General features: G+C 42.2%; 3 protein-coding genes across 3 annotated transcripts in view; 1 reads left to right on the top strand and 2 right to left on the bottom strand.

The window, feature by feature from the left end:
* The window catches only part of LOC137888598 (E3 ubiquitin-protein ligase RNF4-like), a 2,825-nt gene extending 1,169 nt beyond the window's left edge, over positions 1 to 1,656 (bottom strand). The window contains exons 1-5 of the mRNA XM_068732008.1: positions 1,479 to 1,656; positions 709 to 739; positions 343 to 544; positions 182 to 261; positions 75 to 87 (exon numbers count right to left, since the gene is read on the bottom strand). Coding sequence (XP_068588109.1) covers positions 75 to 87; positions 182 to 261; positions 343 to 544; positions 709 to 720 — 307 coding nt within the window. The 5' untranslated portion in view covers positions 721 to 739; positions 1,479 to 1,656. The remainder of the gene's footprint in view (positions 1 to 74; positions 88 to 181; positions 262 to 342; positions 545 to 708; positions 740 to 1,478) is intronic.
* A 685-nt stretch (positions 1,657 to 2,341) lies between these two features.
* LOC137888599 (selenoprotein T2-like) lies at positions 2,342 to 5,148 on the bottom strand. Its single transcript, XM_068732009.1, has 6 exons — positions 4,905 to 5,148; positions 4,484 to 4,594; positions 4,233 to 4,359; positions 4,061 to 4,148; positions 3,023 to 3,154; positions 2,342 to 2,774 (listed from the first exon to the last, which is right to left on the bottom strand). The coding sequence occupies exons 1-5, from the start codon at positions 5,120 to 5,122 to the stop codon at positions 3,033 to 3,035; spliced, it is 666 nt and encodes a 221-aa protein (XP_068588110.1). The 5' UTR covers positions 5,123 to 5,148; the 3' UTR covers positions 2,342 to 2,774; positions 3,023 to 3,032.
* Positions 5,149 to 5,560: 412 nt separating this feature from the next.
* On the top strand, positions 5,561 to 12,240 carry LOC137888597 (cytochrome c oxidase assembly protein COX18, mitochondrial-like). Its single transcript, XM_068732005.1, has 7 exons — positions 5,561 to 5,665; positions 7,538 to 8,146; positions 8,640 to 8,740; positions 9,469 to 9,623; positions 9,717 to 9,832; positions 9,911 to 10,018; positions 11,676 to 12,240. The coding sequence occupies exons 2-7, from the start codon at positions 7,550 to 7,552 to the stop codon at positions 11,835 to 11,837; spliced, it is 1,239 nt and encodes a 412-aa protein (XP_068588106.1). The 5' UTR covers positions 5,561 to 5,665; positions 7,538 to 7,549; the 3' UTR covers positions 11,838 to 12,240.
* Positions 12,241 to 12,500: the final 260 nt, after the last annotated feature.

Here is a 12,500-nt window from a genome sequence, read left to right as displayed (position 1 = left end):
GACCGTCTCTTTATTAACTATAATATAATAATATTTATTATTACTATGTCAACATACACTATAAAAAGATTTACCTTCATCCACCAGCTGGATCAGTGGAAAAAGAAGAAGAAGAAACAGTTAGCAAGAAAGACATTATTAACCATAGACTGAAGGGGGCCACATATCAAAGTGTTTTTACCAGAACAGAGTCATTGTTCGTCAGGTCGACCACAGCAGCTTCTGATCCCTCACAGGTGAGATCCACCACCTCCTCTACACCTGAACACAGGTGAGTTATTGATTATTGATCAGATGTTTAACATTAATCCATAACAGAGGAGAGTATTGATCTGTACTGACTGTCCTCAGTGTTGTCCATCACAGCGATGGTCTCTGTGGGGGGGGCGGGGTCACCATCAGACGTCCCGCTAGCGTTAGCCGTCCCGCTAACGTTAGCTGGCCTCCTAGCGTTAGCCGTCCTGCTAACGTTAGCCCCTCTGCTGGTCTTGGTTCTGGGCCTAGAAACCAGAGGACTTCCTGTAGTCCTTCTCTTCCTCTGAGCCTGAACACACAACACACACTCATTACATCATGACCTCATCTAAAGGACTGAACTCAGATCTGATTCTCTTTAGTAGAAACTTTCTGATCTTTTATTGTAAACCATGATGTGATAAAGTGATCTGAGCTCAGCCTGAATGTTAAACATGATAAAGTTAAACTTACAGAGCTGCTCATGTCAGAGACACTGAAGACGCTGCAGAGGAAACAGAAGCAAACATTATTATCTTTAGACTAAAGTTACTAAACACATTCCGATTAATAACAGAAATTATTAACTAATTATAGACAAAACGTTACCGATCCTAGAGGGGGAAATTCAGAAGTTACTGAGCAGTATATGAAGTAGTTAAAGTATGTGAAGTGGTTAAAGTATGTGAAGTGGTTAAAGGAATTAAAGTAGTTAAAGTATGTAAAGTATGTAAAGTAGTTAAAGATTTAACCCATAACACACATTTGCAGGATTAAAAATGTTATTTTCTGTCTGTCCCTACAAAGAGTTTGGGTTCAATAAAGGTTACAAACCCTAAACCTCATTTCTACAAACCTGCCACCCGGATATAATCACCTCGTGATTACCAATAATGAATACATGAATATGAATATGAATATATATATATATATATATATCCCTAACTCATGAATATAATACTAGACCTCGCTGTTACAGCCTCACGTACATGACGAGTTAAACCTGCTGAAGGTGTTGTGTTTAAATCTGTTACCTTTAGAAACGTGTTTCCTGTCTTTCTGACGTTAAACGTTCATTTAAGTTAGTTTAAATAAATAATTTTACTTGGAGATGATCTTTCCGTTCAGTTAACGTTCCGTTTCAACGGGAGACAGATTTAGACTCAACACCGGTGACAACAGTTAGTATCAGTTAGCATGACAGTTAGCATCCGTTAGCATAGTTAGCTGCTGTCTTCACTCACCGTCAGTGTGTTTCTCTCCTGTTAGACTGGTGTTCAGCTGCTTTAACGTTCACACATTTAAATATAAAACAATAATCTCACGAATTTATCCCCAAACAACAGTCGATGCTAATGTTAGCTTCTACCGCCTGTTAAAGGCTTCTTTTTCTTCTTCTCCTCCTTCTTCTGCTCCTTCTTCTTCGCCTGTAACGGAAGCTGGTAATCAGAGTTACGGGCTCATTACCGCCAACTGCTGTTTCACACTATGAATAGCAAGTTAAATCTCATGTATAAACATATTAAACTGTAGAGAACCTTATTGTCATTCCGCCTAGTTATTCGACATTTCTTCCACGTGTTTCAACATAGAAACTTCATTAAAATATAAAAATATTCAGCTCTCACTTTTATCAAACACCACTTTCATATTTCCAGAAATAATATTCTACCAGATATTTAAGCAAACATTTTGTAAAGAATTAAACAATTTTAGTGCATTTTGAAATATGATCCACTAACTGAAGCTAGAAACTGACCTGTACATGTAACCTATTATCTACCTGCATATGTAAACTAACAGAAACGCTCACCTATTATCTACCTGTACAGGTAAACTAAGAGACACTCATATTATCTACCTGTACAGGTAAACTAAGAGACACTCATATTATCTACCTGTACAGGTAAACTAAGAGACACTCATATTATCTACCTGTACAGGTAAACTAAGAGGCACTCACCTATTATCTACCTGTACAGGTAAACTAACAGACACTCACCTATTATCTACCTGTACAGATAAACTATCCGTCCTAATTACTTAAATCAGTAGTGAAATAAAAACAGAAAGAATAAAAGTTCATGTGAATTTAAAGTCAGAAACATAAACTTGTGATTAGTTTTATTCTTGTTTCACACATTTTACAGACATTACAAATAAGTGACAGTGAAGATGTTTGTTACATAAACCAGATCTTAATGATTCTTCACATTTCTGTTTACTTCTGGTTCAGACGGAGGCTTAGCATGAAGCTAACAGTGGTACCGTAGTTTTATTCTCAAACTAAATAAATTAAATCAAACTGTACCAACAGAAACCAGTCGAGTCGTCAGTCTGTGAGTACAGCTGACTCCACCTGTGCCGACAGGTGCATTATGGGTACTGTAGTGCCGAGTTGTGACCCGGCGCAGAGGGAACGCTCGTTTTGAGGCGGGGGACATCCGGCCGGGCCCCGCAGAGTCTGCTTTGAGGCCGGACCTTCATGAACGCCAGTGGCTGAACGTACCACTGAGCCGGGACACCTGAACGCACCACAGCTGAGAAGAGACACAGGTGAGACAGAGACAGGTGAGAGGGTTAATGTGAAGTCCTGGACCACGAAGCAGGATTTAACATCGAAGCAATACATTAACGTAACGGAATCCAAAAATACTGAAGAAACTAGAATATTATGAACCCATAACAGACGATAAAAGTAACAAGAGAGCCTCGTTTGGGACATTGAAGACTACCTTCAGCTTCACATACCTTGCTAACCCCCTCTGATGTTTCTCAGTGTGCTTACCTGTGCAGCCCTAAGAGGAAGAGAAGCTCATGGGATCCACCTGGTTCATCTTCAGATGGTTGTCAAGGATCTGGAAGATCTCCTGGATGTTTGGGACGTAACCCGACTGAAGCTTCGACCACACGGGGACGTCTGAGAGAGCGGACAGGAAACACCCAATCAGAGAGCGGCTACTTTATTATTCATCTTTATTCTGATGACATAAAGCGATGTAAGCATGATGTCAGAGAAACGAGTCAGTCCTCCTCAGGCTACATCAGTGTTTCACAACTGGTGCAGTTAGCACAGTAATCATTGTCGTATGCTGCGTTCACACCAAACGCGACGCAAAGTATTCGCGGCGCGTTAATCGCGCCATTCGCGCCGCCAGGGACCATTTGTGTCCATTCAAGTGCATCGCCCTAGACACGCCGGAGAGGGGGCGTGGCTTATCACCCTGATAATTCAGTTTATCCTCTGCTGATTGATCAACACGTCCATGTCTGCAGGTCAGTGAGACACTATTGATGTCCTCAGGTCTTGAAGTCATCTTCGAAAAGTACTCAACAGGTTTATCTTTGAGAGAAGGCTGTTTTGTTTCAGTTTTGACGGCTTCATGCTTTCTTGTGCAGAACCTCGCTGCACAAAACACACTGAGGTTTTTGTCCTCAATGTAATAAATCCATCTCTCCATAAATCCACCCATGCCCACGACCCACTGAAAACAGGTCCGCGACCCACCAGTTGAGAATCACCGTCGTAGAGCTCTGGGTGAACACCGACGGCTACAGTATTTATTTCCTGATTCAACAACGGCAGGACGTCGGTGATGACAAGAGGAGCATCTCAACACTGACCACAGTGTCGCGCCATTTATTCGGCAGAGTTGAAAAATTTCAACTCACGTGTTTGGCGATTGACACAAATTCACGTCACTCCAGTCTCATCGCGTCTGTGCATAGTTTGGTGTGAACGCAGCATTAGAGCACCGTCACGGCTCGGAGCAATCACAACCACACCGTCACAGTGACGCCGTGTCTCGGACCAATCGGAACTTACCGTTCAGAGTGACCTCGAAGGCTCCTGTAGACAGGAAGTGAGTCTCCATCATGTTACAGAGGAAGAAGGCCATCAGACAGGAGAAAATCTGACAAACAACAAAAACAGTGATGGGGGTAAATCAGTTGCCATGGTAACCCATTAAATCATCTGTTGCCATGGTAACGTGTACCTTGTTGTCCTGACTCCAGTTCCAGGCTCTGGGAGTGTCAAGGCCGAGGAGTACGAAGGGATTCTGACTGCTGACGATCAGCAGGATGGAGAGAAGCTTCAGGTAAGAGACCAGGTTACCAAAACACCTGAGGACAGACGAGAGGTTACCGACACGACCGAGGACAGACGAGAGGCTACCGACACGACCGAGGACAGACGAGAGGCTACCGACACGCCAGAGGACAGACGAGAGGTGATGTCAGAGCTCACCTGTTGAAGGGGGTGGGGGGGTAGTTTTCACCCTCGATGCGGATGTCCGGGTACAGCTGGCTGATGGCTCGAGAGTACTCCTGGAACACTTTATTGTAACCTCAGGAGATACTGAAAACAGAGAAGACACACCTGTTAGGTATGCGAGTCCTCATCCACCTACACCCCCCCACCCGCTCTGATCCCATCCCACACGATCGGTTTTACCGATTTAAACACGTGTCAGTTCACCAATCAGCCGTTGGTTTGTTATTATTGTTAATAATGTACTATATTATAGTTATAATAATCATTGTTATATGTCAACTATAAACATGTTTTAAACACTGTCTCTGATTTAAATGTTTGTCAGAGAGATTATCTTCTGATGCTAACTGTTAGCACCGCTGTTAGCCTGTTAGCACCGTGCTAACTAACTCACCAGTACTGGAACCTGAGCATGGGCCCGGTGTACATGGAGGTCTTGGCGGGTTTCCCGGGCCCGGTGTCCGGTAGTGTCTCCGGAGAGAGGCCGGGTCCTTCGGTCAGTTGTTGTCCGCTCTGAGGGCTCTGTGATCGGCCCAGATAAACGTCCCGGACCGTGAGAGCTGTGAAGAGGAGCAGAGCCACCAGGAGGCCCGCCTGGCTGTACTCCGCCATGTCTGCTGCTGTCTGCTCGAGAAGAGGAACCGATCTGTCCGGAAACACGATCATCCACAACACCACTTCCGGTAAGACACTTCACAATAAAAGTGCAGAAGAACAGGTTTTGTCTTGTATTGGAGAGAAACTAATACATTTACTCAGTTTAAAGGTGCTCGTGCTTCACTTGAGTATGTCCCTTTACCACATAGATTATTATCAAATATGAAACATTGTACTTTATTGTACTTTCACTGCAGTTCCTCGTCAGGTTTTACACATTAAGCATGATTTATGATGCATTTTAATCTATTAAACTTCCTGCAGTTCAAGCGCTGATAGAAGCATATTATTCTATTTTTTCCAATGAATCAATTCATGTTGTTTTATTTTGAAGGGCACCTCTGAGACGTCACATTTACTCGACAGCTGGTGGTACATTTGTGACGTCACATCTATGGGACGCTCTGCCGCCGGTGTCTGAAGGAGAAAGAATAAAGAATAAAGTTCCGATGATTATTTTACGGACCGTTTACACACCTGACGGCTGACGTCACACAGGTAAGTTTATATCTCACGTTACCTGCGTGACGTCACTGAAAACCTTACAAACAGCTTCTAGTGTTTTAAAGAGTTCGCTTTTCTTTCGCTCATTCACACGTTTGTTGTGTTATTTGTTTTGTATTAAATATCTGTATGAAATGACAACAAGGTTATTAAAACCATAGAAGCTTCTTTTATTTATCTTTACATGTTTAATGTGCAGCTTCTAGTCGAGGAGAAGATCGTATCACAATATGTATCAATATTTATATGAATATGTATCAATATTTATATTAATAAATATATCAATATTTATATTAATATGTATCAATATTTATATTAATATGTATCAATATTTATATTAATATATATCAATATTTATATTAATGTGTATCTATATTTATATGTATCAATATTTATATTAATATGTATCTATATTTATATTAATATGTATCAATATTTATATTAACATGTATCAATATTTATATTAATATGTATCTATATTTATATTAATATGTATCTATTTATATTAATGTGTCTCAATATTTATATTAATATGTATCAATATTTATATTAATGTCTCAATATTTATATTAATATGTATCAATATTTATATTAATATGTATCAATATTTATATTAATGTGTCTCAATATTTATATTAATATGTATTTATATTAATATATTTCAATATTTATATTAATATGTATCTATATTTATGTTAATATGTATTAATATGTATCAATATTTATATGTTCTGTGATGAAGAAACAGAAACTATGTTTTAGACTTTTATGATTTACTAGAATCAAAAATCTATTGTCGTGGTCGAGGAGAAGATAAGTGAATATTGTTGAATACTTTATTTATTTTAGGTATTTTTATCTATAAATGTAAATGTAGTACAGCCCTGAGAACTATCACCGTACTATGAATATGTATATATGTATATATATACACACTATACAGTTAAATACTCTGAATGTGATCGATGCCTCAGGATGAGTTCACACTGAAGCTCAGATCCATTTTATTTTCTTTTAAATGTGGCCAACACCAGATCCAGCAGTGACCTGGTTCTGGTTCTGGTCCTGAACCGACCGACACAAAGACAAAAACAAAGTGTCTGTTTGTGGGACAATAAATGGGATCAGCTGCCTTCAGCAACTCATTGAAATAAACCTTTTTCAAGAGTTGATCGACCACATTTAGTTTGTCTGGTGGTGACGTTGTTTTATGGTCGATGGTATTTGTTTGAGTGTGGAACTGATCTCTGCTTCAGGCTAGAAGTCGACCGATTGTTCGTTTTTAAAGGCCGATATAATAATAATAATGCTTTGGAGCAAGAAGAAGATCACGTTCTATTTTCGAGAGAAATAAACTGAAAACGGGTCAGAAATGACTCAATACGTGTCAGCTGTTCACCGGACCATCGAAGTTCAGACACGTGTTCACATATGATAAAGAACTACATCAACAATAATTCAAAGTCAGTCACACGTCTGTGGACCTCATACTTACAGACCAGAAGAGGTCTGTAAGTACTAGTATTACTTATATAAGTTGTAGTATTATTATTACTTATATAAGTAGTAGTACTATTACTTATATAAGTAGTACTATCAGGAGCTAGTCACGTGGACCTCGTGATGTGGAGCCTCGATGTAAAACGGGGATGAGCTGCACAGCCATCGGTCACATTTGGAGCCCAGTTCCACCTTCGGGTCTGAGTCGGTCTTTGTTGGTCTGAGTTCAGATTCAGGACCCCTTGATGATGAAGATGTTGCACTTCTTTACTTATTGTTTATTTTCTTCAGATTCAGGGCAGCAGAACGTTTCAGAATCAGGAATTCTCTTTAATTCACAGTCCTGTTTGTCTCGTCGTGTTTCAGGAGGGGGTCGCCATGTTGAGTGTGGGGGGGGCGGTGAGGTCAGGTGTCCTGCAGCTTCCTGTACGACTCTCAGGAGTGGGGACTCCGTCAGGTATCAGGACGCTGTCGGGAATCGGGTCGCCGTCAGGAGTCGGGAGGCTCTCAGGAGTCGGGATGCTCTCAGGAATCGGGTCGCTGTCAGGAGTCGGGTCGCCGTCAGGACTCGGGTCGCCGTCAGGAGTCGGGTCGCCGTCAGGAGTCGGGAGGCTCTCAGGAGTCGGGTCGCTGTCAGGAGTCGGGTCGCTGTCAGGAGTCGGTAGGCTCTCAGGAGTCGGGAGGCTCTCAGGAGTCAGGAGTCTGTCAGGAATCGGGTCGCTCTCAGGAGTCGGGAGGCTCTCAGGAGTCGGGACTCTGTCAGGAGTCAGGAGGCTTTCAGGTGGTGCAGGTGCAGCCGGCTGGTACAGCAGCCTCTCGGACTCGGCTCCGGTTCACCTGTGTGAACACTTCCTGCTGAGCGTGCATCAGGTGAGCGGGCTGCCGTGGTGGCTGAGCATCATCGTTGCTACGCTGTCGGTCAGGACGCTCATCACTCTGCCGCTCGCCTCCTACCAGATGGTCATTATCGCCAAGGTGAGTAATGGAAGACATGAAGGGAGGACAGCTCGAGTTCATAGAGCTGTCTTTATTTCAGTCTTCAAACATCTTGCGTCAGATGTCAGAACCAACAGATATTTGACATTTCTGCTTAAAAAATTAAATAAACTTTTAATTAGTTATTAAAATAGTTCCAGATTAAACCTCGATCGGCTCATCTGAGTGTTTCCAGCCGTCAGAGATCTGTAAACAGAGTTCATCTCTGATCGACTCACAGTCTCGCGTGTCCACCAGGTTCAGTTCCAGTCTAATAAATCGTTTACATGTATATTATATATTATACTCATTGAATTAAAATAACACACGGTGTGAATGTTTAAATGTTTTTACATCTCAAGATGAAGAGATTATAGATTAAGTATTCACTGTGAACCACACCGGGTCTCTATCTTCACAATCCTGTTCACATGTTTGTTACAGTAGCTTCTTCTCCATCATGGAAACATAGTAACCTCCAGGTGATGCACAGGTGGAGGCGCTGCAGGCGGAGATCTCGGAGCTGGCGAAGAGGCTTCGATACGAAGTTTCATTACGAGCGAAAGAGAAAGGCTGGACGGAGAAACAGAGCCGGTAAGAAATAATAAAGCAATAACAACCAGCTGTGTTTTATCTGCACATTTATCTTAAACATCATCTTAAACTTAACATAAAATAAGATAATCCTTCATTAGTCCCACAGCGGATCACTGAATTCACAAGATCACTGAATTCACAAGAAGTTGTGAGTCAAACGAACACCAACAGGGTGAACAGGGTTAAAGAGTGAACAGGGTTAAAGGGTGAACAGGGTTAAAGAGTGAACAGGGTTAAAGGGTGAACAGGGTTAAAGAGTGAACAGGGTTAAAGAGTGAACAGGGTTAAAGGTTGAACAGGGTTAAAGGTTGAACAGGGTTAAAGGTTGAACAGTGTGAAAGGGTTAAAGAGTGAACAGGGTTAAAGGGTTAAAGAGTGAACAGGGGTTAAAGGGTGAACAGGGTTAAAGGTTGAACAGTGTGAAAGGGTTAAAGAGTGAACAGGGTTAAAGGGTGAACAGGGTTAAAGAGTGAACAGGGTTAAAGAGTGAACAGGGTGAACAGGGTTAAAGGGTGAACAGGGTGAAAGGGTTAAAGAGTGAACAGGGTTAAAGAGTGAACAGGGTTAAAGGGTGAACAGGGTTAAAGGGTGAACAGGGTTAAAGAGGGTGAACAGGGTTAAAGAGGGTGATATAATATTCAATATTTAATATTGCTCCGTTAATGAGCTGTAACCTGATTGATTCTGTCAGAGGAAGAAGAATCTCTTCTGCTGTTTCTTCTCAGGTTCCAATTCAAGAAGAATCTGCGTCGAATTGTTTCTCAGCTCTACATCAGAGACAACTGTCACCCCTTCAAAGCCAGTCTGCTGGTCTGGGTTCAGCTGCCCCTGTGGATCAGCCTCTCTCTGGCCCTCCGAAACCTGAGTCTGGATCAGTCCGGTAAGCTTACATCTAACCTTCGCCCGGTAAAGTGAGTCTGGATCAGTCCGGTTAGTTGAGTGAGTCTGGACCAGTAACCTTTGTTCTCTGCAGTTCTGCAGGCTGATCTGGCAGCAGGAGGCGCCCTATGGTTCCCTGACCTCACCTTACCTGACCCCACCTGGATCCTACCCATCTGTCTCGGACTCACCAACCTGCTCATCGTAGAGGTCAGTCTGTTCAGCAGGTGTGTGATCACCTGACCCGATGATGTCATCTTACCGAACCGCCTCTCTCTTCTTCCTCAGGTGTTTTCTCTTCAGAGAGTCAACCCGTCTCGTTTTCAGAAGGTTGTGACGAACTCCATCAGAGCATTCTCGGTGTTGATGATTCCCATCGCTGCTACAGTTCCTTCAGTAAGTTAGAGGGTCACTTTGGTGTTTTTACACCTGGACCTCCCTATGGTTTTTATCTCAGTGACTAATGGAGACCATAATCATCCGGCGTTGCTGGAGTCCGCTACAGACGTCAGGTTAACGTCTGTGATGTGATTCCACCTCCGCTAAACATGCTGACTGGCAGTCAGACAGACAACATTATGAAACGACCTGATAAAACATTTTATCTTAATGTGACGCGTCGCCTAAAGACGGTCATCAGTGAGTGAGAGTTGGAGAGAGGCCACGAGACACCAGAGTTCAGAAAGCAAAGCTTATCGAAAAGACGTTCAACGTCACGTCATTTCAGTCAATATTTAGCTGATGAGACGAGGGAACTCGACAGTGTCATAACAGCTCAGCAAGGTTTTACAATTATAAAGGTTAAGGAATGAAATAAACAGAAATAGTATTACAATATTAGTTATAATAAAATGGATAATGCAATAACTAAATGCAAAACCTTGTGATTGTATGTTCAAACATGAGTGTTTCTTGATGAACCAGATTGCTGTTACTGTATCGTTCCTGAGGGGGGCAGCAGCGGACCATTTATGAACTCATTCTCATGTAAAAAGCAGGATGACTGATAGAACTACACTCTACTTCACATATTTGAACATAGTCGTATATTAATACAAAATAATAATAAAACGAATAATAAAACAATACCCAAGTGCATACTTGGAATTTTCTTTAGGCTGCATCACGTGTTCCTTCAGGTCTGCGTCACGTGTTCCTTCAGGTCTGCGTCACGTGTTCCTTCAGGTCTGCGTCACGTGTTCCTTCACGTCTGCGTCACGTGTTCCTTCACGTCTGCGTCACGTGTTCCTTCAGGTCTGCGTCACGTGTTCCTTCACGTCTGCGTCACGTGTTCCTTCACGTCTGCGTCACGTGTTCCTTCAGGTCTGCGTCACGTGTGCCTTCAGGTCTGCGTCACGTGTGCCTTCAGGTCTGCGTCACGTGTTCCTTCAGGTCTGCGTCACGTGTTCCTTCACGTCTGCGTCACGTGTGCCTTCAGGTCTGCGTCACGTGTGCCTTCAGGTCTGCGTCACGTGTTCCTTCAGTTCTGAGTCACGTGTTCCTTCACGTCTGCGTCACGTGTTCCTTCAGGTCTGCGTCACGTGTTCCGTCACGTCTGCGTCACGTGTTCCTTCAGGTCTGCGTCACGTGTTCCTTCACGTCTGCGTCACGTGTTCCTTCAGGTCTGTGTCACGTGTTCCTTCAGTTCTGAGTCACGTGTTCCTTCATGTCTGCGTCACGTGTTCATCAGATTAAATACGTACTGACATGTTTTATCTGTCTGAGATCAGGACCTTCAGCTTTAACTCTGAAAACATGATTCTACTGCGGGATAGAAGTCTTTACATAACTGAGACCAAGGTCCAGGACATGGGTTGGTCTCAGGAGACAACCTCTAGTTCTATAGATTTATGTAGAACCCAGTACTGAATCCACTAGGTCTGCATGGACTCACTTCAAGTTCAGAAAGCTCAATCAATCAATCAATCAATCGTTCAAACCTGTAAGCACTATTTACTCATGTATATTCAGTGTTTGAGTAGATATGAATATGTATAGTAAAATGTTGTTATAGCTTTCTAATTTAAATGTGATTTGTTTGCTCCTCCCCCAGTCTATGGCTCTGTACTGGTTTACCTCCAGTCTTGTGGGATTCAGTCACAACCTCGTCCTTCGTTCTCCTGTGATCCACAAAATCCTGAAGCTCCAAACGGTCCGATCAGAATCTCCATACAGAGACCTGCTGTCTGCCTTCATCAGCAAATACTGCAAATAAACACAAACACACACACATTTACAGTGTGTTTGTGTATAAACATATATATATCTATATATATAGATATATATATGTGTGTGTATAATACACACACTGTAAAAAAGTACTGCAAATACACACACACACACACACACACACACACACACACACAGAGTACTGCAAATACAAATACACACACACACACACACACACACACACACACACACACACACACACACAGAGTACTGCAAATACACACATACACACACACACACACACACACACACACACACACACACACAGAGTACTGCAAATACACGTCAAATACTTCACAGAACAAAGAGACTTGCTCATTGTCTTCGTCACTTATACTTTGATGTTTTGACTGTTCAGAGAAGATCTGATAAACATGTTGATCAAGTCGTATGAGTCTCCTTCAGTTATTAAAGTCACTGTAACCTGTGTGTGTGTGTGTGTGTGTGTGTGTGTGTGTGTGTGTGTGTGTGTGTGTGTGTGTATATATATATATATATATATATATATATATAAAATCATACAATATTAAACTGTGAGCACTTCCATTCTGTTCTGTGTGAAGTGAACTAAACGGGGTTTAAACAATAACAGGAAGAATAACAGGAAGACTAAATCTGACCTCTGACTTTGGAACATTTCCTGTTTATC

Source organism: Cebidichthys violaceus, unplaced genomic scaffold (assembly GCF_023349555.1).
Source record: "Cebidichthys violaceus isolate CVI_PGR_0920_01 unplaced genomic scaffold, fCebVio1.0.p SCAF_558, whole genome shotgun sequence".
NCBI lineage: Eukaryota > Metazoa > Chordata > Actinopteri > Perciformes > Stichaeidae > Cebidichthys > Cebidichthys violaceus.
Note: the sequence above shows the minus strand (reverse complement) of the source record. Positions and strands in the feature narration are given on the sequence as shown.